The sequence below is a fragment of the Gracilinanus agilis genome, chromosome 1 (genome assembly GCF_016433145.1).
Source record: "Gracilinanus agilis isolate LMUSP501 chromosome 1, AgileGrace, whole genome shotgun sequence".
NCBI lineage: Eukaryota > Metazoa > Chordata > Mammalia > Didelphimorphia > Didelphidae > Gracilinanus > Gracilinanus agilis.
The window spans coordinates 68602030-68626090 of NC_058130.1; the positions used below are offsets into that span (position 1 = coordinate 68602030).

Consider the following 24061-nt stretch of genomic DNA (forward strand, 5'->3'; position numbering starts at 1 on the left):
GAGAGAGAGAGAGAGAGAGAGAGAGAGAGAGAGAGAGAGGGAGGAGGGGGACAGAGAAAGTTTTTTTTTTTTTTAAAGAATATCCCCTGCTCAGCCATTTGAAGCCTCTGCAAGCCTGAATCCCTGCCTCTGAGCAAAGATCAGCTTAAATGCCATCTTCATAAAGAGGTCACCAAGACCTGCAGTTAATTCCTCTCTTCCTATCCCTCTGAGAATTTATGTTTTTATACATGTTGCATTATTTATCTGTGAGCATATTCTATCTTTCCAGAGAGATTATGGACCAATTGTTTTTGCATTTATATCAAAAACATCTAACACAGAGCTTGTGGACATACATAGGAGCTTAATAAATGTTTAGGGCAGCTACATGGCGAAGTGGATAGAATTCTGGGCCTGGAGTCAAGAAAACTTATCTCTCTGAGTTCAAATATAGACTCAGACATTTACTAGCTGTGTAACCCTGGGAAAGTCACTTAACCCTATTTGCCTCAGTTTCCTCCAATGTAAAATGAGTTAAAGAAGGAAATGGCAAATCACTCTAGTATCTTTGCCAAGAAAAACCCAAATGGGGTCACTGAAGAGTTTGGCATGACTGAAACAACTGAACAACAATAAAAGTGATGTTTTTTGGTAGATTTCATTCTTCCTGCTTTCTTATAAATTCTTCATATGGGAACTATCCAACATGCTAGATGTGTTAGTCATCCTTGTTCTCTTTGTATATGATGGCAAGGGAATGGAGCATTGTAAGTTAAAGACAACTATCAATGGAGTAAATAGGAAAGTGTTGCTAATAAACATGTATATTTTGGCAGAATGAGGAATGTGCCAGCTAAAAATACATTGCTAATTTTCTAATTTATGTTTATAAATCTTAAAAATCTTAGTGCTCACCCCAATACTACTAGAAGAAAACTAGAGGATCCTAGTCTTTTTACTTCTCTGCAAAGTTTAAAGGATGGATGCTGAATGATGGCAGCAATGCATTAGAAAAAAATTTTCATTTCAATAGATATTTTGGAATGAACTACTACCAACTAGAAAACAACGAATTAAAATATGTTTTGTTTTTCAGTTGTTTCAGTTGTGTCCAACTCTTAGTAACTATCCACATTTGAGATTTTCTTGGTGAAGATACTAGAGCAATTTGCCTTTTCCTTCTTCAGCTCTTTTTATATGAAGAAACTGAGGCAAATAGGGTTAAATGACTTGTTCAGGGTCACACAACTAATAAATATCTGAGACCAGATTTAACTCTGGTCTTCCTGAGTTCAAACCTGGCACTCTATTCACTGTGCCACTGCTAAATATATACATATATACAGTTACTACCTAGAGAATTGTTAAATATCTTATCTAAAACTTGTGCACAATTTTTTTTTTTCCACAGAGGAAACAGGAGATTTGCTTTTTATTTAGTGCTAAGAAAATGATGAGTCATGTTCCCTTTATGCCAATAGGAGTTTTTTTATACTTTACATTTGAAGGTTTGAGGTTTCCTTATTAATACTATATTAGTTATTATTATTAGATATAGGCAAATGTCACATTTTCTTCACTGTGTTCAGTATGAATTTTCTTTGTTTCATGGGCTAATTGATGTCTTCCACATTAAAATCATAAAGTAAATCTGATCATATGACAAAGTCCATTTTCTTTGTACATAGAAGGATAGCTTAATCTCAGGCAAAAGAAGCCAAAGTCAGATCCTGTCACCAATAGGACATGAAGCTAGTTGGCATAGTGTCATACCAGGCAATCTCTTGCTTTCTGCTTTGCACCAGAAAACCTAGCAATGAACTCCTCTGATCTCCAACAACTCTACTGCTAACACCTACGTCTTAAACGCCTAATGAATGATAAGATCCAGGGCTAGAAATGCATCTAAAATGCACAGGTAGACTATGATGGGGGAAAAGGTGTCAAAGCAGCATCTTTCCACTACTCAAGACTGAACAGAGTAAAATACACCTTTGTTGAATAAACAAGGGGGAGGGGAACAGAAATTAAGCATAAAGAAAGGGGATCAGGCTTAAGGAAAAAAGCAAGTAATTTGCATGCACTTAAAGAGAAGGGGAAAGTGGGTAGGCTATTGTGAAAGTGGAGGTAGCATTAAAATCGAAATGACAAAAGCTGATCAAGAGCCACAAAATTAATTTAGGTCGCACTATTAGGAAAAACATCAGGCAGGAGGCTATTTTTATTCAATGTTGGGGGTGCAACCAAGGAGGTTTGGAGACTTGAACTTGAAACACCAAGAGAGATCCAAGGTTTAATCACATTTAGGACACTTACTAGGCTCTTTGATGATAGAACAAGTCACTAAATCTTTCTAAATTCACTTATCTGTAAAATGGGTATTCAGAACTAGAGGGAGGGTCAAATGAGACAATGTTTTGTGGTCCTGAAAGAGCTAACAATATTAGTTGTTATTATTATTATTATTATTATTATTATTATTGTTATTATTATTAATGTCAGTACCACCACTCAAAAGTTAACATGCATTCTTCTTATACATCGTGCAAAATCTACTACTTTTTAAATTACGTTCACTCAACAAGGATAATCCTCTCTTTCTGGTCACCAAGCACACTTCAAAGGGCAACCCATTCACTTGTTCCCCTCTCCTCCTCCTCCCCCCCACCCCCAAAGTTAGGAGATCACAGTTTACCTGGGCAGGTGGCACTTGAGGAAGCGGCTGTAGTGGCACCTGTGGCATCTTCAGGGGCTGTAGCTGAGTAGCAGCAGCTACCTGTGAAGATGGAGTTGGGTATTGAGACAAGTGATGAGGTGCTGGCTGGTGTGGGCACATGGGCTGACTGGCAAGAACTTGTTGTATTGGAGCTGGCTGAGCCAGGGGTGGAGGCTGTAATAAATAAACAAACCAACATACACCATTCAATACTCAACCATCATGCAAATAAAAACTAAAAAAAATTCCCCAAGTATTAACTTTTCTATCTAGAGACCTCCTCATTTTCATATTTATTATTTCATTTAGTATGGAAACATTTCACTCTGTGAAGCAACAAACAGCCCTTCCAATGACAAAGATGGCTGGTTCTGAAATGCTTGCTGGTTTGCTTCTATGTTCCTATGCCATCCATGAGGTCAGGGGATGTCTTTTTGAAATTTTCTTTCCCCTAGACCAGTGTACTCCAGGTACAGTAGCTGTTTGAAAAGAATGTGTTAAATCAATGTTATCATTTGAATAGACCAGTTAGGAGGATGGCCAAGCCAATGCTCTTTTTCCTTCTACATCCTCAGATAAACTCAAAGTCAATATTGAGCTTTCTACCTCCTTGTGCCTGAAATGAGATATCAGAAATGAACTGTCAAAACTTCTTAAGGCATCTGAGGATCTTCCTGGGATAGAGTGAAAGTAGGGAGCTTTAGTAGTAGGCATTTAATATTGACTTGTTGATGAACTGAGAATTTAGACCACCATGTCTATAGATAGACTTTTGCTTATATAAGAAATAGATTTTGCTTATTAAAAAGTGCATAAACCCAGTGGAATTGCTTGTCAGCTCTGGGAGGGGGGAGAGAAAAAGGGAGGGAGAGACTATTTCATGTAACCATGGAAAATGTTTATAAAAAAATAAAATGAAACTTATATTTTAAAAAGTATCATACTTTGGGATAAAAAAACTTCAATGATTTGGGAGCTAGAAGAATATGTTGTCTCTCTGAGCTCTGTCACAAGTTTAATGTCTACTTTGATAGGTCTCAAGTTTCCTTTCCTTTTTTATGAGATGAAGGAGGATCATAGAATTTCTTGAGTTTGTTCTGGCTCTAAAAAATTTTTCCCAAAATATAAACCTATGAATCAACTTTCTATGTAAAGGCTCTCAAGCCTATCCTCTGTTTTCCTTATATTCAACTACTTATATGGGGTCTGTATGAGTAAATATACTTCCTTAAGTCCCAGGGTATTCTCCTAGGCAGAATAACCAATGTCCCATATAATTTTCAATTCCTCTTAATGTACATTAAGGCATTGCAAATGCAAAGGCAAATAAAAGATTTTACTATAAGAATATACTCTAACTGGGCAAGGGTAAGGGTCAAGTAAAAAATTAATTGATACAAGGTAGTAGATAGAAAAGAGTAATTTATACAAAGAATGATGAGAAATCTGAAGAGGGAAAAAATCATTTTTAACTGGGAAGATGACATCTGAGTTGGGTCTCACAGTAAATAAATAGGAGAAGAGTATGGAATCATTCCAGGCATAGAGGAGAGCAAGAACAAAGCATAGAGACAGAAAATATCAAGATGAGAAAACAGAAAGTAGCTTAGTTTCAGTGAATGTGGAATACATGAAGAATAGTGAGATAATGATGCTGGATAGGCAAGTTACATAAGAATTTGAAGAGCTTTGAATACTGGAGTAAGGCATTTTTTTTTTATTTTAAGGCATAATTTATTTAAAGGCAGAATTTATATAGCAAGTAATGAGTAGTCATTGATGATTTTTGAGGAGAGGAGTAAAATAATGGGATGTTACATGCCATGGAAAGGTAACAGACTTGGCAGGAAGGTGGATTGGGAAATTATTACAAGAGCTTAGAATCTACACAAGACAGAGAGAGGATTGGAACAAATGTCACTGCAGTGAGAGCTGAAAGGAAGAGCTGCATGCAAGAAATACTGAAAAAGAATCTAAAAGAGGGAGGAACCAAGATGATGGACTAGGAGTAGCCACCCAGCTGAATTATCCCATCATTATTCTCCAAACAACTTTAAAATAATGAATCAAATTTTGGAGCAACAAAGTCAACAAAAAGTCAGGGTGATATATATTTTCAGTCTAAGTAGGAAAACTCAAGAGGCTGATAGACGTATATAACACTGGGGTGGAGATCTGACAAAAGTCTGTCAAGAGCCCATAAAGGCCATGGCCACAACAGCAGCTTCATGAGCTCTCAGCCTAGAGATGGTGAAAGGATCAGACAACTGATCAGAAAGAGATTACAGGGCTCTCCCTGGCACCGAGTACAGTTGGCAAAAACTGACAACTCTATTGCCCATATACAGTTCTGAGTTGCAGTTTCAGGATAGAAAGGAGATCTGATCAGTTACAAGGGGGCAGGGGCCCTGGTCAAAATACTAAAGCAGAGATGAAAACTAGTACGTATAGCTGCAGGGTAATAGATGCCCTTCTCAATAAAGACCATAACATAGAGCAGGAAAGCATTGACGACAACCTTTCCAAGGATCATAATACCTTGGAAACACTAAAAATTTGTGCAGATACCCAGTACTAGTTTTGAAAATAGCAGCATGAAAAATCCTTAACCTTGGGACAGTGCTTCCCCACCCTGAGGTGAGCAGAGTACAACTTTAACATAAATTTCAATGTTAAAAAAAAGGCTACAAAAATGAGCAAATAGCAAAAAAAGAATTTGATCATAAAAATTTTGCACGGTGGCAGGGAAGACCACAACATAAACTCCAAAGAAGAAAACAATGTGAAGACAGCCACCCACAAAAAGCCTCAAAGAAAATGCTAATTAAACTGAAGCCTAAGAAGAATTCCTGAAAGGGTCAAAGAAAAAGGTAAGGGTGATAGAAAAATTGGGTAAATAAATAAGAGTGATGCAAGAAAAGTATGAAAAGAGAATTAATAGCTGGTAAAAGAGACACACACAAAAACAAGAAAATAACATGTTAAAAAAGAAAATTTGCCTAATGGCAAAAGAGGTATAAAAATTTACCAAAGAAAAGAACTCCTAAAAACAAAATTGACCAAATATAAAAATTGACCAAATATAAAAGTGAATGATTTCATAAGACATAAAGAAACATTAAACAAAATCTAAAGAATGAAAAAAAGCAGAAAAAATATAAAAGATCTCACTGGAAAAACAATTGGTCTGGAAAACAGAAAGAGGAGAGATCATTTTAAGAATCATCAGACTTCCTGAAAGCCAAAATAAAAAAAGAGCCTAGACAACATATTTTAATAAATGATCAAGAAAAATTGCCCTGATAATTCAAAATGGAAATTGAAAGAATCCACCAATCATTTCTTAGAAGATCCCCAAAAGAAAACTCCCCAAAATATTATAGTCAATTCACAGAGTTCCTAAATCAGAGAAAATATTTCAAGGAGCTAGAAAGAAATAATTGAAATATTGCGGGGCCACAATTAGGATCACATAAGATTTAGCAGCTGCCATGTTAAAGGAGCAGAGGGCTTGGAATATGATATTGCAGAAAACAAAGGAGCTAGAATTATAACTAAGAATCATCTACTAAGTAAAATTGAGTGTGATCTTTCTGGGGAGAAACTGATATTTAATAAGATAGAGGACTTTCAGTATTCCTGATGAAAATACCAGACATGAATAAAAAATTTTACATTCAAACACAAAACTCAAGAGAAGTATAAAAAGGTAAATATGAAAGAGTAATTATAAGGTACTCAAATTTAAACTGTTTTCATGTCCATATAGGTAGATGATACAAGTAACTCCTAAGAACTTTATCATTATGAGAGTAGTTAAAAAGAGTTTACGTAGAGGGCATTAATGTGAGTTGCTTATTTTGAAATGATCTCCAAAAAAATGAAGGGGTGGAGCAGGATAAAGAGGGATACACTGAGAGAAGGAGGAAGGTAAAGGCAGAATGGGAAAAATTTTCTCACATAAAAGAGTCATTCAAGGAAGGGCATTTATAATGGAGAAGAAAGTGAGGGGAAGGTGGCAGGTAATGCCTGAACCTCACTCACATCAAATTTGGTTCAAAGAAGGAGGACAATATGTATATGCACTTAAATGAATGGAGGGAAATACATAATAATCATCAATGTGAAAGTGAATGGATCAGCTCACTCATAAAATGGAAGCAGAGAGCAAAAGAGATTAGAAATCAGAATGCAACAATATGATGCTTATTAAGGGACACATTTGAAACAGAAAAATACACACAGACTTAAAGGGCTAGAGTAGAATCTAATATACTTCAGTTGTTGTAAAAAAAAGTTGGGGTGGTAGTCATGATCTCAGACAAAGCAAAAACAGACATAATTAAAAGAGATAATCAGGAAAACTACATTTTTGCCAAAAGGAACCATATAAAATGAATATAAAATTTTTTCATAGTACATTTTTCTGATAAAGGTTTCATTTCTCAAATATATTCTGGAGTTAGAACTGGGTCAAATTTCAACCATCCTGTTAAATAATTTGGAACTATTCCCAGATAGCTATAAACCATGCATATACTTTGATCTAGCAATACCACTACTATGTCCAAATCACAAAGAATTCAAATTAAAAGGAAAATTACCTGTGAGTGAGTGGTGTGTGTGTGTGTGTGTGTGTGTGTGTGTGTGTGTGTGTGTGTGTGGTCTTTTTGAGATGGCAAAGAATTAGAAATTGAAGGGATGCTCATCAACTGGGGAATGGCTGAAAAAGCTGTGGCAGTTTGCAATGGAGTGTTATGGTGCTATAGGGAATGACAAGAGGAGTAGTTTCAGAAAAACATGGCAAGTTTTATATAAACTGATGAAAAGTTAAGCAAGAAGAACTGGGAATTCATTTTATACAGAAACAGAAATGTTGTAATGATGATCAGCTGTGAAACATTTGACCACTCTGATCAATCCAATGAGCCAAGGCAATTCCAAAGAACGTGTGATGAAAAAATGCTACCCATCTCCAAAGAAAGAACTACTGAACTATTGAGTGCAAATTGAATTATAATTTTCTTTTCTTATTTTTCTTGCTTTAAAAAATATGGCTAATATGGAAATATTCTGCATGATTTCACATGCATAATTGATATCACACTGCTTGCCTTCTCAGTCTTTGGGGAGGGATCTTTATAGCAGATTGGATATACCAATGGTAAAAAACAAGGATAATAAATACAAAAGGTAACTTTCTGGGGTTGTGGTGGCAAATCTGTGGCACACATGCCAGAGGGGGCACTCAGAGCCCTCTCTGTGGGCACGTCCGCCTTTGTCCCAGAACAGAGTTTGCCAGAGTTCATTATTAGAAAGTCAGAGGGACGTAGGCTCCCTCTCTCCACACACACACACACCTGAGGACATCACCTACTTCTCTAAAAGGTTCACCATCACTATTCAAGGGTTATGTGTGGTTATGTGCCTGAGATACTAAATTAGTGGTGAAAAAAATCACTAGTGAGTTGAGGGAAACAAGTTAAGTTTCATAGGAAAGGAAATTTTTAGTTTTGGAAATATCAAGTTTGAAGTGATGCTACAACGTGTGAGACACCTAACAAGTAGTTAGAAATATAGGACTGGGGGGTGAATATATAGGTCTAGAAAAGGCAACAACTGAAGCTATGAGAGTAAAGGAACTCTCCTCGGAAGATAATATAGTGATAAAAATGAAAAGGGCTTAGCACAGGAAGTTGAGAAATAGCCATGTTTAAGAGAAAGATGTGTAAATCTGTTAATCTTTAAATCTTTAATTGTTTTAGGGAGTAAAAAATGAGAGGAGTTAGAGAGGCAAAAGGCAAGTCTCATGGAAGCTTCATGGAACAAAAATATTTTGCAAGGAGATGTACTCAATGTTTAAGGCCAAATTGAGGCTGAGCCAATAAAGACAGGAAAAAAATGTCATTGGATTCAGTGATATGGTGGTCATTAGTGGCTTTGGAGGGAGCTCTTAGAACAGAATAGTGGAGACAGAATATGGATTTCAAAGGAAAGAGGAATGAGTGGATGGTAGAAAAAGTGACAGTGAGGGTAGATTTTTCTTTTTAGAAATTTGGCAGCAAAGAGGAGGAGAGAAATGGTATAATAACTTGAAGAAGGTGGCAAGGTAAATGGAAGGTTTTTTTTTTTTTTTAAGGATATGGGACGCTGGAGCATATTTTTAGTTTATGGGGAAGGACCCAAAATAAAAAGGGGGAAAATGCAAGATGCAAGAGACTGATGGTGTATGGTCAAGGAGGAGGTACAGATGAGATAGGGTCCAGGGGGAATTTTGCTTTAGCAAAAGGTAGGGTCAGTAGAGAATGGTTGAAGACAGAGAAAACCAGAAGAGCAAGTGGATTGAATACACACTGACTGGCCCCAGTTTTTATTTAATGAAGTAAAAGAAAAGTCATCTGCTGAAGACTGATGGGACAGGGAGAATATGCTTTCATATAAAATATCATATTCCAAGTCCTCTGCTCCTTTAACATGGAAGCTGCGAAATCTTGTGTGATCCTGACTGTGGCTCAACAATATTTGAATTTCTCTTTCTAGCTGCATGAAGAAGAGCTCTGATCTGATGAGAAGTTGTCTTAGCCAAGAGAGTGGCAACAAGAAATGCTATAAAGAGGATGACCATGTAGTACAGAAAATTGAGTTGAAATTAAATAACAAAGATTCTTAGTGGATCCATTTAATGCAAGTTTCATGAGAGTAGGGACTTCTTCCCTTTCTTCGTATCCCTAACACTTACATAGTACCTGACACATTTAATAAATAATTGTTGACTTGAATAAATGCTTGCTGATGCAGTTGGTGTTACCTTGGTGACCTGTTCCAGAATAGGAATACAGGAACCAAATGGTAGTTAAGATTAGTAAGGCAAGGGGCAGCTGGGTAGCTCAGTGGAGTGAGAGTCAGGCCTAGAGACAGGAGGTCCTAGGTTCAAACCTGGCCTCAGCCACTTCCCAGCTGTGTGACCCTGGGCAAGTCACTTGACCCCCATTGCCCACCCTTATCACTCTTCCACCTATGAGACAATACACCGAAGTACAAGGGTTTAAAAAAAAAGATTAGTAAGGCAAGAACAGTGAAAGGTGAAGGGTATAAGGGATTCAAGGAACAATAAAGAATATTAATGAAGTTGACCCACAAAATACTGAAGGCTGGGTATAGAGGAAAATCATGCCAAAGACAATGAACTGGGAAAAGAACAAACTGCTAGGGAATGAGTCACGAAGAAGATCACAAATAGTTCAGAAAGGGTTGAAGAGATTAAAGAGGAGATTACTAGTTATAAAAAGGAATCATGGAGTTTGAGAGATGGTGATATCTCACATGTGATTATGCCAGTGGTGAGATATAGTAGAGTGGATATAAGAATCATAGCTAATGAGAAATTCAAAAAACTAGGAAAGGTAGGAGTGATCAATTCAAAAGGGGGCTGGACTTGGATTAAGAGGATCCAGGTTCAAATCTCACCAAGTTCTTAATAACTTAATTCACCTCTGAGTTTTTGTTTTCTCATCTGTAAAATGAAGGGGCTGGATTAGATGAACTCTACCAGTGTTTCTGGCTCTAAATCAACAATTTATGATCCACCAAGTAATGACAACGGGCGAGAAGTTTCAATTTCCTCCTCACTTGTCATATAGGAAAACTGCAGACCTGGGCTCTCTGTAGGTAGTCTATTCCTGAGTCAGGCATTCCTTTGCCTAAGCCAAGTTCTGAAGAATATCCAAAGAGCACAGCACGGGTCAGTGCATGAGGACATGGAGAACTTGGCGAGTCATTTTTCAAATCTGAATTCCAGTTCCATGAGTATCCTGGGGAGGCAGGTTTTAGTTTTTTGCTCTTTTTAAAAGGTCTTTGAAAGGAGTGTGGAGGAGAGAAGAATGGAACAGATAAAGATTCAACTATGGTTTAAGAAAATAAACTTCACTACAGGGTAAGTGATTGCACTTTTTAGTGAGGCAAATAGATAAACACCAGCTGGGTCTATGCATAAGAAATACTGGGGAATTAAAAGAACTAAGGGCAGGCAAGGAGCAGATTCCAGAACAGGACAAACCATATTTTCTCACAACAGTGCTTTTGTGATGCTTCAGCAGAAAGCCTGGAGGCCATTTCAGATGTCTGCAGTTGGAAAGCATCCCAGTTTAATTCAAAGAACTGCAAACCTTTCCAACAGAAGGGAGAGAACCACAGTGACCTGTGTACAAAGCCCAAGGTCCTTGCCCACAAACAAGGCCATGCAAAGATTTTTTTTTTCCAACAGCCTCCAAATTCTCAATATGTCTTCAGTATGTCAACATTAAACATAATGCTGTTAAACAGCTTTGCAGACTTTAAATATCACCTTAAATCATGATCATCTCTGTTGCAGAAGTGGTTTTTCTTAAAATGTATATCTGATTATGTCATTCTTCCTGCTTGATAAACTCCAGAGACTCCCTATTGCTTCTCAAATCAAATACAAACTCCTCTGTTTAGTTTTTAAAGCCTTTCAAAATCTAGATTCAACCTAGCTTTCCAGTTTCATATACTATTCCACAACTAGCCCTTACTGTGCCTAACTCTTTCTATGTTAGATTTATATAACATAATCTCAGTTGGGTCTTCACTGTGGCAGGACATTCCTTTTATACTTCCCTAATTTATCACACTAACCAAAGCAACTCTAACAAACCTTTTAATTCCTTTTCTTTTTTCTTCTTTTAAATTTGTTTGTTTGCTATATTAAAATATTCAGTAATCTCCCACATTTCATTCCCCTCAAAAAACCCTCACTAATTTGTCCCTTCTCCTCTTTGTGATTAAATTCACTGAGAAGGCCATCTATAAAACATACTTCCACTTCCTTTCCTCTCATTCTTTTTAAATATTTTTCCAGAGTTACATAATTAATTTTCTCTCCATCCCCTCTCACCCCCACCCTCCCAGAGCTGACAAGCAATTTTACTGGGTTATACATGTGTTATCACTTAATACCTATTTCCATATTATTCATTTCTGCAATAGAACAATCTTTTAAAACCCAAATCTCAAATCATATACCATATAAAAGGTGATAAATCCTATGTTTTTTTACTATGTTTCTATGTTTCTACTCCCACAATTCTTTCTCTGAATGTGGACAGCATTCTTTCTCATAAATCCCTCAGGATTGTCCTGGATCATTGCATTGCTACTAGCAGCAAAGTTGATTACATTAGATTGTTACATGATGTTTCAGTTTTTGTCTCATTCTCTTTCAATCTCTCAAGTCCAAACTCTGAACTTATCATTCAACCAAATCTGCTTTCTCCAGAGATGTAATTTCCATATCTAAAGGTCTTTTTTTCTAATCTTTATCCTTTTTGAACTTTTTGCAGCCATCGACTCCATCTATCATCCTTTTCCCCCTGATACTGTCTTCTTTCTAGGTGTTTATGACAATGCTGTATCCTGATGTTTCTCCTACCTGTATGACCACTCCCAGTCTCCTTTTGTTAGATCTTCATCCAGGTTATGTGGGCTAATGCTAAATTATCTCTATGCTGACGATTCTCAGTATACTTTGTATCCAACTCTAACATCTTCTAAACTACGAATTCATCTCTGTCTATTGGACATCTAGAACTGGATGTCCCAGGAAAATCTTAAACTCATCTTCTTCAAATATGAACTCATTTCTCTGCTCTCCTCACAAAATCCTTTCCTCTTCTCAAATTCCCTATTACTATCAAGAATCTCTTGGTCATTCCAGCTGGCAACCTTGATATAATTTTCAATTCCTCACTCTCTCATCTCCTTCACCAGTATTTGATCTGTGACCAAATCTGGTGAATTCTACCTTCTTAACATCTCTCATCAATACTTCCTTTTTTCTTCTTTTTTTCATTACCTCATGCCTAGACTCTTACAATAGCCCAAAGGCTGATCTTCCTCAAATCTTTTCTCTTCTCAGGCCATCATCCACTCAACTGTCCAAATGATCCTCAATGTACAAATCTAACCATGTCACCCACTCAATAAACCCTAATTAATGGCTCCTTACCACCACCAGGATAAAATGTTAAATGCTCTTTTTTGTGTTAAACATCTTCCATAATCTTCCTTCTCTCTCTTCCTACCTTTTCAGTATTTTTATACCTTATTCAACCTTATATAGTCTGTGATCAATTGCCATTAGTCTCCTGATGGTTTTTCACACAAGCTACTATATCTCTCAACTTTGGGCATTTTTCAATGGTTGAAAATTTCTGCTTTCTCCTCTCTACCCCACAGCTTCCCTGGATCTTTCAAATAGCAGATAAAATCATTCTACAAAATGTCTATCTAGCTCCCCCTTAATACTAAAGTCTTCTCTCTATTAACTATCTCTAATTTTATAGACACAGTATTGATTCTAAGAGTAAAGTAAGGGTTAAAAAAAATTGGTACTGAGTGTCTGTTCCAAGGCAGAAGAGTGGTAACAGTTAGGCAACTAGGGTTAAATGACTTGCCCAGGGTCACACAGCTAGGACATGTCTGAGGTCACATTTGATCCCAGGACTTTAGCTCTCTCTCCACTGGGCAATGCAACTGCATATCTATATATATTTATATATGTCCTGTTTGTCTCCTGTTAGGATATGTATTTCTTTGTGAGTGGAATTTTATTCACTGTATTTGTCCCTAACAGGGTCTGCATTCAGTGACTGATTATTATGATGATGTCAGATGTTGATTGGGGCTTCAGCACTCACCTACATAAGGCTAAATAAAGCATAAAAATATTGGAAAGGTAGAAAGGGGAGGGAGACAGATTATGAGACCATTTGAACACCAAAATATATTGAATATTTTATCTTGGTGGTGATAGAGAGCCATTAATTAGAGTTTGAGTGGATGACATGATCAGACCTGTACTTTAGCAAGATTAATTTGACGAGTGAGCAAAATAACATAGATTCTGGCCCATGTAGGTATCAGGGAGCAAAGTACTTCAAAACAATTTCTGTCATTTTTCTTAAAGAACATGTAAATTGAGAAAAATTATTGTGAGTAAAACTCAGCAAAGAAAGGAATATCACCCCCAAAACTATGTGCCATCAGGTAAGAAGAATGACTAACTTGTTCACACCCTTTGCCTCAGCAACCCCACTACTGAGCATATAGCCTACAGAGGTCAACAAGGGGAAGAAAAGGCCACCATATAATGGAATACTAACAGTAACACTTTTTGTGTAAAAATCTAAAAACCAGCAGTTACTCATCATCTGAGAAATGACTAAGCAAACTGTGCTTAGTCATTAGGAACAAAATGAGATATAATTGTGCAGGTTCCTTTATATCTCTAAACATTGGGATTGCCTCCTACACAAGCCCTTTCCTCATGCCCGCAAGTTATTGGTGACCCAGCCCAGTGAAATTACTTTGGGCTTTGAGTAAACTTTATTTTTACTTTATGCTTCTCCTCAATGGAATGTTTCATTTTTTGCCTTCATATCCCTAGCTCCTAGCACATGTGCTTGGCATAGAGTATATGCTAAATGAATGCGTACAGAAAGAATGAATATGAAGAATTCAAAGAATATGGGAAGACTTTACAAATTGAATATGAAGAATTCAAAGAATATGGGAAGACTTTACAAATTGACAAAGACTGAAATATTCATTCAACAAGTACTTATTAATTAAGCACTTATATTCACATACTAATGGAGAAGGCAATACACACACACACACACACACACACACACACACACACACACATCATATACAGTGAAAATGAAAGGTAAACCAAGGGGAAAGGCCTGAGACCCTTAGGACAGGTAAGATTTGACCTGAGTCCTGAAAGAAGTCAGTGAAGTCAGGAGGCATAAATGAGGGTGGAAAGTTCTCCAGCCAGGAAAGGAGCTAGGAAGTAGAATGTTACAAGTAGAATGCACAAGGAATAGAAAAGCAAGTATTATTAAATCACAGGGTATGTAGAGGGGAACACAGTTTAAGAAGTCTAGGAAGGTAGGAAAGAGGTTGTAAAAGGCTTTAAATGCTGAACAGAAAATTTCCTATCTGATGCTGGAGATAATAGGCAGCCCCTGGAGTTTGAGTAGGTAACTTGGACAAATCAATAAATTAGATTTTGGCAGCTGAATGGAGAGTGGACTGGAGAACAGATTTTTTTTTTTTAATTTCTTGCTTTCAGTGCTAAATTTTATTTATTTTTAATTATAAAGATATTTAATTTGACTAATTATATGTAACAACAAATTTTCACATAAGCTTTCTAAAGTTATATGATCCAAATTGTCTCCTTTCTTTCCTTCCCTCCCCCTTCCTGAAGTTGGCAAGCAATTTGATCTGAGTTATACATATATTATTATGCAAAATATTTACATATTGATCATTTTCATAAGAGAATAATCATATAAAACCAAAAAGGGGAAAAGATTTAGTGCAAGGAGACCAAATAGGAGGTGATTTCAATAGATCAGGCATGCCATGATAGAGTCTACACCATGGTGATAGCTGTGTAAATATAGAGAAGGGGACAGATGAGAGATGTTGCAAAGGTGGATGTTGGTGGGGAGAGGGAATTTGGGTGAAAATGAAGAGTTAAAGATGACACCACAATTGTGAATCTGAGTGACTGCAGATGGTGATACTCTCAATAATAACAGAGATATTAAAAAGAAAGGGGTTTTTGGAGAGAAGACAATGAGGTCTGTTTCAGACATGTTGAGTTTGAGATAACCTGACTATCCATTTCAAGATCTCTAAGAGGCAGTGAGGGAGAATGCTAGATATCAGATTATATATATATATATATATACATATAATATGTAGCCATCATTATCAGTTATTTGAGCTTAACTTTTTCTTTATTCTATTTTGGAGAGGGAAGGCACCATAGCAAGAAATAATGGCAATGCATTCCCCAATTGATAAATTGATAAATGGGCAAGAGACATGAATAGGCAATTTTCAGATAAAGAAATCAAAGCTATCAATAAGCACATGAGAAAGTGTGCTAAATCTCTAGTAATTAGAGAATGTAAATCAAAACAACTCTGAGGTACCACCTCACACCTAGCAGACTGGCTAAAATGATAGCAGGGGAGAGTAATGAATGTTAGAGGGGATGTGGCCAAATTGGAACATTAATGCATTGCTGGTGGAGTTGTGAACTGATCCAAACATTCTGGATGGCAATTTGGAACTATGCCCAAAGAGNAAATCTCTAATAATTAGAGAAATGCAAATCAAAACAACTCTGAGGTATCACCTCACACCTAGCAGATTGGCTAAAATGAAAGAAGGGGAGAGTAATGAATGCTGGAGGGGATGTGGCAAAATTGGGACATTAATGCATTGCTGGTGGAGTTGTGAACTGATCCAACCATTCTGGCTGGCAATTTGGAACTATGCTCAAAGGGCTATAAAAGAATGCCTGCCCTTTGATCCAGCCATACCATTGTTGGGTTTGTACCCCAAAGAGATCATAGATAAACAGACTTGTACGAAAATATNTGTTGAGTTTGAGATAACCAGACTATCCATTTCAAGATCTCTAAGAGGCAGTGAGGGAGAATGCTAGATATCAGATTATATATACATATATATATATATATAATATGTAGCCATCATTATCAGTTATTTGAGCTTAACTTTTTCTTTATTCTATTTTGGAGAGGGAAGGCACCATAGCAAGAAATAATGGCAATGCATTCCCCAATTGATAAATTGATAAATGGGCAAGGGACATGAATAGGCAATTTTCAGATAAAGAAATCAAAGCTATCAATAAGCACATGAGAAAGTGTGCTAAATCTCTAGTAATTAGAGAATGTAAATCAAAACAACTCTGAGGTACCACCTCACACCTAGCAGACTGGCTAAAATGATAGCAGGGGAGAGTAATGAATGTTAGAAGGGATGTGGCCAAATTGGAACATTAATGCATTGCTGGTGGAGTTGTGAACTGATCCAAACATTCTGGATGGCAATTTGGAACTATGCCCAAAGAGCGCTAAAAGACTGCCTGCCCTTCGATCCAGCCATAGCATTGCTGGGTTTGTACACCAAAGACATCATAGATAAACAGACTTGTACAAAAATATTTATAGCCATGCTTTTTGTGGTGGCAAAAAACTGGAAAATGAGGGTATGCCCTTCAATTGGGGAATGGCTGAACAAATTGTGGTATATGCCGGTGATGGAATACTATTGTGCTCAAAGGAATAATAAACTGGAGGAATTCCATGTGAACTGGAAAGACCTCCAGGAATTGATGCAGAGTGAAAGGAGCAGAGCCAGAAGAACACTGTACACAAAGACTGATAGAGTGTGGTAAAATCGAATGTAATGGACTTCTGTACTAGCAGCAATGTAATGACGCAGGACAATTCTGAGGGATTTATGGTAAAGATGCTACCCACATTCAGAGGAAGAACTGCAGGAATGAAAACACAGAAGAAAAACAACTGCTTGAATACATGGTTTGATGCAGACATGGTTGGGGATGTAGACTTGAAACAACCACACCAAAGCAACTATCAATAATATGTAAATAAGTCTTGATTGATCGCACATGTTAAAACCAGTGGAAGTGTGTGTTGGATATGGGGAGGGGGCGTTTAAGAGGGTGAAGGCGAAAGTGAAAACAAGAATCATGTAACCATGGAAAAATTTTCTAAAAAAAATAAAACATTTAAATCTAAAAAAGAAAAAAGAAATAATGGCAATATAGAAACAAAAGGTAGTAATATAAGCTGTCTTCTCTTTCTCTCCACCTAAAGAATAGATTTTCTTAAGTAAAGGAAATTTACAGACTTACCTGCTGGCTGGGTAACATAGATGGCGCTGGCCCTATATGCCCTGATGCAACTGTTGTTGGCTGCACTGAGAAAGTCATTGCTGGTTCTGGGTAATGTTGCTGTGGTCTTGGAGGAAGCACAGTGGATGAAACAGGGCCCACAGTCAGTCCAGGCTGAAGAGAACAGAAAGCACAACCCTTCAAATTTCACTCTGGGACAGTCTTAAAGTAAGGCAGAATTTAATCCAATATCCAAAACGGAAGATGGTAAAAAAGAAAATGACAGCCAAAGCCCACCTCCAAAAAAAAAAAAAAAGGAAAAGAAAAACAAAAATGTCCTTCCCCAAGAAAGCATATTTTGTTTCTTCTTATCCTCAGTGTCAAGTGCAATGATTTGCACATAGAAGACACCTGTAAGAACTTTGTTAAATTGAATTATATACATGCCAACAATATCATCTTCAATCCATGTGGGAAATTGCCATTCTCCATCCCTGGTCTTGACTTCTGAGCAAAGCCAGAACTATAGATAAGCAACCATAAAGAGCACAATAGGTAGGATGACATTTCTTAATATGGTGTTACTTTTATGAATGTATACATCTCATTGCCACTCCTCACAGCAAGGAGGTTATTTTGAAATAGGGCAACACACACACACAGAATATTAGAGTGACCTTGACTGGTAAGAATATGGCAATCTTTCCTTGTCAAAATTACACAATTTCACTTGTTTTAGGGAAAATGTTTTTCTGGACTTTGCAGATACTGTAAAAGACTTTCTTCTCATTTGTATCTAGGATTTATTTCCTATCTTCCCTTTGCAGAGAGGGTTGCCACAGAAATTCTCCAATTACTCAGAGCTGCTGAGTTACAAAATAAAAAGCATCACAAAAGTCAGAGAAAGTAGCAACAATGTGTCCACTAATGGAACTTGAATTCTCCTCAAAGACCTATTTAGTTAATAGTAGTTGAGTAGAATTATTAGGAATGTTGGGACCATCTGCTGCATCCAGGGGGAGTTTCCAAAAATGTCACAAAACACCATGTGTTTGTGTGTATGTGTGTGAATTTAAACCCAATTTTAATGAAAATCTGGAAATGTGAGCATTATCATTGCCTATTTAAAAGAAAGCTAGATGTCCTATGTTTTTATAACAAGACAAAAATATGTAAATATAAAATCTAAAAGTCAATATCTAAGCCATTTAGTAGGAATGAAGAGTGAAGGGAATGAGAAGTTGGGGGCAGGGAGCAAAATAATGAACTACAGCTAACTCTCAGTGACATATGTGTGAATAATTCACTTTGAGGATTATCCTATGACAAATTTTTAATCCCAGGTTGATATGCTCCCCTTGCTTCTCAGTGAGCTTCTAGCCAAGTTTGGTGCAGTCAGCTGGGACATACTGTGAGACTTCAATCTAATTAGTCAAAGTCAGACTAGGTTGCCTAATATGTTCCTAAGCCAAGCAGAAATGATTTTTGGCTTATTCAATAGCATTTGTTCCTTTCCCCCCGCCACCATTAGAGAAAACAACTGAGATTTGACTGTAGTGATCATTCAGGAACCTCATTGTATGAACAGATCACTTTATAAACATGAGCAATGGGGGATGAAACTAAGAACTTACCGCTGCAGGCTGCTGGTAGGGCCCCAGGGATGGGTGACTCTGAGTTCCAACCTGACCATCACTGACAGGTGGGCTGTAGACGCGCTGAATAGCGGGAGGGATGGCGTCGGGCAGGGAAGAGTATATCACGCTCTGCTGGCTACTCTGGGAGTCCGAGTACACAGTGGAGCCTTGACCACTGTCAAATGTGCTGTCCGCTGGAGGCAGCAAACAGAATTTCACAGTTTAGAGCAAACTTTTTTTTTTTAATACTACAGCCCCATGAATGCCCAGAACAAGGAATGCTGGACATGTCCAGAGAACTGCTAACATTAGAACACATTATGTTTAAATCTACTTCTCCATTAGAAGAACACACTAAGGAATGTTTTAAAACTTTGCAAATAGCATCAGTTCCAAAGATCTTGGTGGTCTGCTCTCTATACAAGAAGGCAATTAAAGCTATCAGTTGACAACTTACTTGCTTCACAATATTCATTTTACTGAAGAAGCATCACATTCTAAGAAGGGTCCATTTCCTAATTCATTGCCATTTATACTCATCAGATATAAATATAAACCCATATATAAACTCGCTGAGCTAAAGGACTATTTTGCATTCCCATTGCCTCTCAAAGAATGGGCACTCAAAAATGATTTTTTTTTATTTTTAACATTTTTTTAAACCCTTGTACTTCGGTGTATTGTCTCATAGGTGGAAGATTGGTAAGGGTGGGCAATGGGGGTCAAGTGACTTGCCCAGGGTCACACAGCTGGGAAGTGGCTGAGGCCGGGTTTGAACCTAGGACCTCCTGTCTCTAGGCCTGACTCTCACTCCACTGAGCTACCCAGCTGCCCCCCAAAAATGATTTTTAATAATTTATAATTTCAAGTATTTATATAGTGTTTTAAGCATTTGATTGAATAATATCAGGCATTTTATTTATCTAAAAAACCCTTATCTCCCATCTCAGAATTAATACTGTGTGAAGAGTATAAAGGACCAGGCAAATGAGAGGTAAGTGACTTGCCTAGGGTCATACAGTTAGGAAGTATCTGAGTTTAAATTTGAAACTAGGACCTCCCATCTCCAGACTTGACTCTCTATCCACTGAGCTACCTAGTTGCTCCCCAATTTATCAAGCATTTTAAAGAGATAACTGTATTCTTCTAAGTGCTGAGAAAACAAAGTAACAATGAAACTGCTGGCACCCATAGCTTCTGTCTTTGAATCAATGCTAAATATCAGTTTCAAGGCAGAAGAGTGCTAAGGATTAGGGTTAAGTGACTTGCCCAGGACCACACAACTAGAAAGTGTCTGAGGCTACATTTGAACTCAGAGCCTCCCATCTTTAAGCCTGGCTCTCTATCTGCTAAGCTACCTATCTGCCCCAATGACAGTCATTTTGGAACTAACATTCTATGTGGTAGAGAACATGTGTATACATATACAAATACAAGATACATACAAAGCATCAACTGACGAATCAAAAATTATTAGTTAAGCACCTGCTAGATGTTGGGGATCCAAAGGCAAAAATAAAATATCCCCTAACTCCAAGAGTTTACATACTGCTAGAGAGAAAAAAAACAAGTACTTAAGCTTATATATGTAAGATATACAAAATCAAGAGCAGGGAAGGCAAAGCCCTAGAATATACATACATACATCATTATTTCTTTGGCTCTGCTTTTTAAGTCTTCAGAATTGGGCACCATGCCTTACTTAAGCTGCCCTTTCATCATGAAATTTCAGACATCAGTTGTAATCTTCTCACCTCGGAATGGCCCCTTCCCCAAATAGTTATCTCCTAAAGTCTGAACTTTATCCCTGGACCCTACTTCCTACTTTTTAGCTCCCTTGTGGGAGATGTTCTTTTTAGAATGACAGTCCTTGAGGGCATTGAGTGTCTTTCTGCTTTTATTTCTATCCCCGCTACTCAGCAAAATGACTAGCATATAATAATTAGCACTTAATAAATGCTCATTGTCTGATTGACAAGGTAGTTTTAGGAGGGATTAAATAGGAGGATTCGGAAAGATTTCATGTAGAAGGTCGTGCTTCTAACTGGGACTTAATGGACATTATAGATCCCAAAAGGCCGAACTAAGGAAGATGTATATACCACACATGGAGGATAGCCAGTTCAAAAGCTTGGAAATAGTGTTGTGTATTATGCTGAAAAACAAAACACAGAATGACTGTATCAGAGTACGTAGAGAGGGACAGCATACAAGAAGATTAGAAAATCAGGGATAATGTTATAAAGAATTTTTGTATGCTAAACATGTAAAACACATATTTATTTGATCTTAGGAATAAGATGAGGTCACTGGAGTTTATCAAGTAGGAGAATGATAAGAACAGTCCTACTGGTAGCACTTAAAAGACTGGCAGAATTCTCAATGGAATCAGAATCACCTGACTAGGTCCTGTCTTCATTTAGTATTTAAGAAAAATAAAGCCATAAAGTACGGCTTCAGTATTCCAGTTGCCGTCCCAGTATGAAACCAAAGTATATCTCTGGATAATCTATCCAGCATTCTATGCACCACCACGTTTATCATGAGCCAAGGTTTTTTTGTGTTGTTTTTTTTTTTTAAACAAAACACCATCACAATCCATAGCTTTGTTACTGCTCATCAGACAGAGATTTGGTCTGAATTCAAGTCTGGAAACTGCAGAAGCTTGGCAATTGGTCCATCATGGCATCTTTGTCAAATGTAAGTCAGGATTATAATGGTTTTACTGAATATGAAAGCTTGAGAGGGGCCTTTTCAGATTCACTGAGGCTTATTAAATATCTCCATACAATTAACAAGCTTGTTTCACTAAAACTATTGTGTCTCTCAGTGGAAAATTCCAAGATGGTGCCCATGGAAATTGTTCACTCTACAGCTTTCATTGCAGTAAAAATGAAAAATGACAGCTGGTTCTCAATCCTGCCTTTCTTGTTCCCATATCCCAAAGGAAGCTCTCAATGTCAGTGACAGACTAACTGCTGGTATCAGGATTTGCATACACCAAATGGCAACCTTCTTTTCTTAACTCAATCAGACTAATGCTAGTGCAGCAGTGGGGAAATCCAATTTTGCCAGCGTACTATGGAAGAGAGACAAAAAAGAAGAAGAGGCATGGCTCCAGTGGTAGTGGTAGTGTCTATGACCTAATTTGATTCCTCTCCTTTCTTGTAATCAAGTGAAAAAAATCAGATGTTTAAACTTATTGAACAAAAATTGGACCAAGAATTGTGAAAATTTTATCTATCATGCATTCTACAAGGTAGCATGGTTTAGAGCAGTGGTTCCCAAACTTTTTTGGCCTACCACCCCCTTCCCAGAAAAAATATTACTTGGCCCCCTGGAAATTAATTTTTAAAAAATTTTAATAGCAATTAATAGGAAAGATAAATGCACCTGTGGCCATCACCATCCCCTGGATCACTGCAGCGCCCACTTTGGGAATCACTGGTTTAGAGGATGGTGAGCTTGCCTTGGAGTCATGATTTCAGTTCGAATCCCACTTCTGACACAGACCAGCTGTGTGACCCAGTGACCTCTCCTCACTGGCAGAATGGAGATAACAACACCTGTAGCACCTATCAAACATAGTTTCTACAGGGCTTGATAGATATAGCAATTTAAATCACTTTGCCAACATTAAATTGCTCTGTAAGGTACTTAGCAAAGCGTCTGGTACATAGTAAGCACATAATAAATCCTTTCTCCCTCCACTCCTACTTTCCTTCTCTTTCCCCCTCTGCTTCTTTCCTTCTTTATTTCCTGTTATTATTATTGTTGTTGTTATTATTATCATCATGCAAACACACTATCATCTACAATGATTTAGAAAACAGAATAGGTACTATCCTTTTAAGTTTTGTAAACCCAAGTTTTGAAGTTCCAATTCTAGGAGCCTAAACTCATTTTCAATCTTTAAAGTTTCAGAAAGTAAGCAGGTGATCATAAGAAAGAGCTCACTCTTTATATGACTTCCTCAGATTTTATTTCTCTGAAGTTATCCAATAGCAAATGAGTAGAAATAAAAATAACCTCAAAACCAGTTGTTAAAGAATGTAAAAGTGACAGCAATTATAAGCTGAACCTAACTCTGTTTACAGCACTTCAAGTGCACATAGATATTAAATTATTAACTTACAAAACAATCTTTCCTTTTCAACTCCCCAAAAGCAGAGAGCTGTTTATACTAGGCTGAAGAATCTAAAAGCACTATCAATCAAAACTGTTGAGACATGGACTACTGGATTATGCAGTAAAGCACCATATGAATAAACTGGGCTAGAACTCCAATTGGGGTTTTGTTTCCAATTTACTTATGCTGGGTAAACTGCCTACAGAAAGTCATAAAAGAGAAAGTCACGTAGATTATTTAGCTACTCCTTAGTTGCTTAGCCACTAAACATATTACTGAATAGCAAGTCCAAGTTTAGGGATTTGTTCTGCAGTTCCCAGGCCAAAGCTATTTTCTAACTACCTAAGCACAATGTTAAGCTTTCTCCATTGCTTCTAAACAAAGGAACCAGACTAAGTTAGCACTCAGTAAAGCTAACTAGTTGGCATAACCAATGACTGACCCCTTTCCCTCTTCACCATGAAGGTCAAAATGGAATAAGGAAAGAAAGGAAAGGAGGGAGGAAGCAAACAAACATTAAGCACCTACTATGTGTCCTCAGGCATTGTGCTCAATACGTTACAAATATTATCTCATTTGATGCTCACAACAACAATTCTGGGAGATTGGTGCTATTGTTATCTCTCTTTTACAGTTGAGGAACTGAGACAAATACATGTTGAGTGATCTGCCCAGAGTCACATAGCTAGAAAGTATATGAAGCTAAATTTGAACTCAGTTTTGGTCCTGCAGTCTATCTAGCACCACAAAGTTATCTCCTAAACTATTAGCCAGGGTAACTAGATATAAGGACCATCTATTATCTCTGAAAGTAGCAAAACCTTCTTTTC

General features: G+C 37.3%; 1 protein-coding gene across 1 annotated transcript in view; it reads right to left on the reverse strand.

Moving 5' to 3' along the window:
- The window catches only part of WNK2 (WNK lysine deficient protein kinase 2), a 246695-nt gene that overhangs the window by 65141 nt on the left and 157493 nt on the right, over positions 1 to 24061 (reverse strand). Inside the window, exons 9-11 of the mRNA XM_044670684.1 lie at positions 19100 to 19296; positions 17487 to 17639; positions 2678 to 2872 (exon numbers count right to left, since the gene is read on the reverse strand). Coding sequence (XP_044526619.1) covers positions 2678 to 2872; positions 17487 to 17639; positions 19100 to 19296 — 545 coding nt within the window. The remainder of the gene's footprint in view (positions 1 to 2677; positions 2873 to 17486; positions 17640 to 19099; positions 19297 to 24061) is intronic.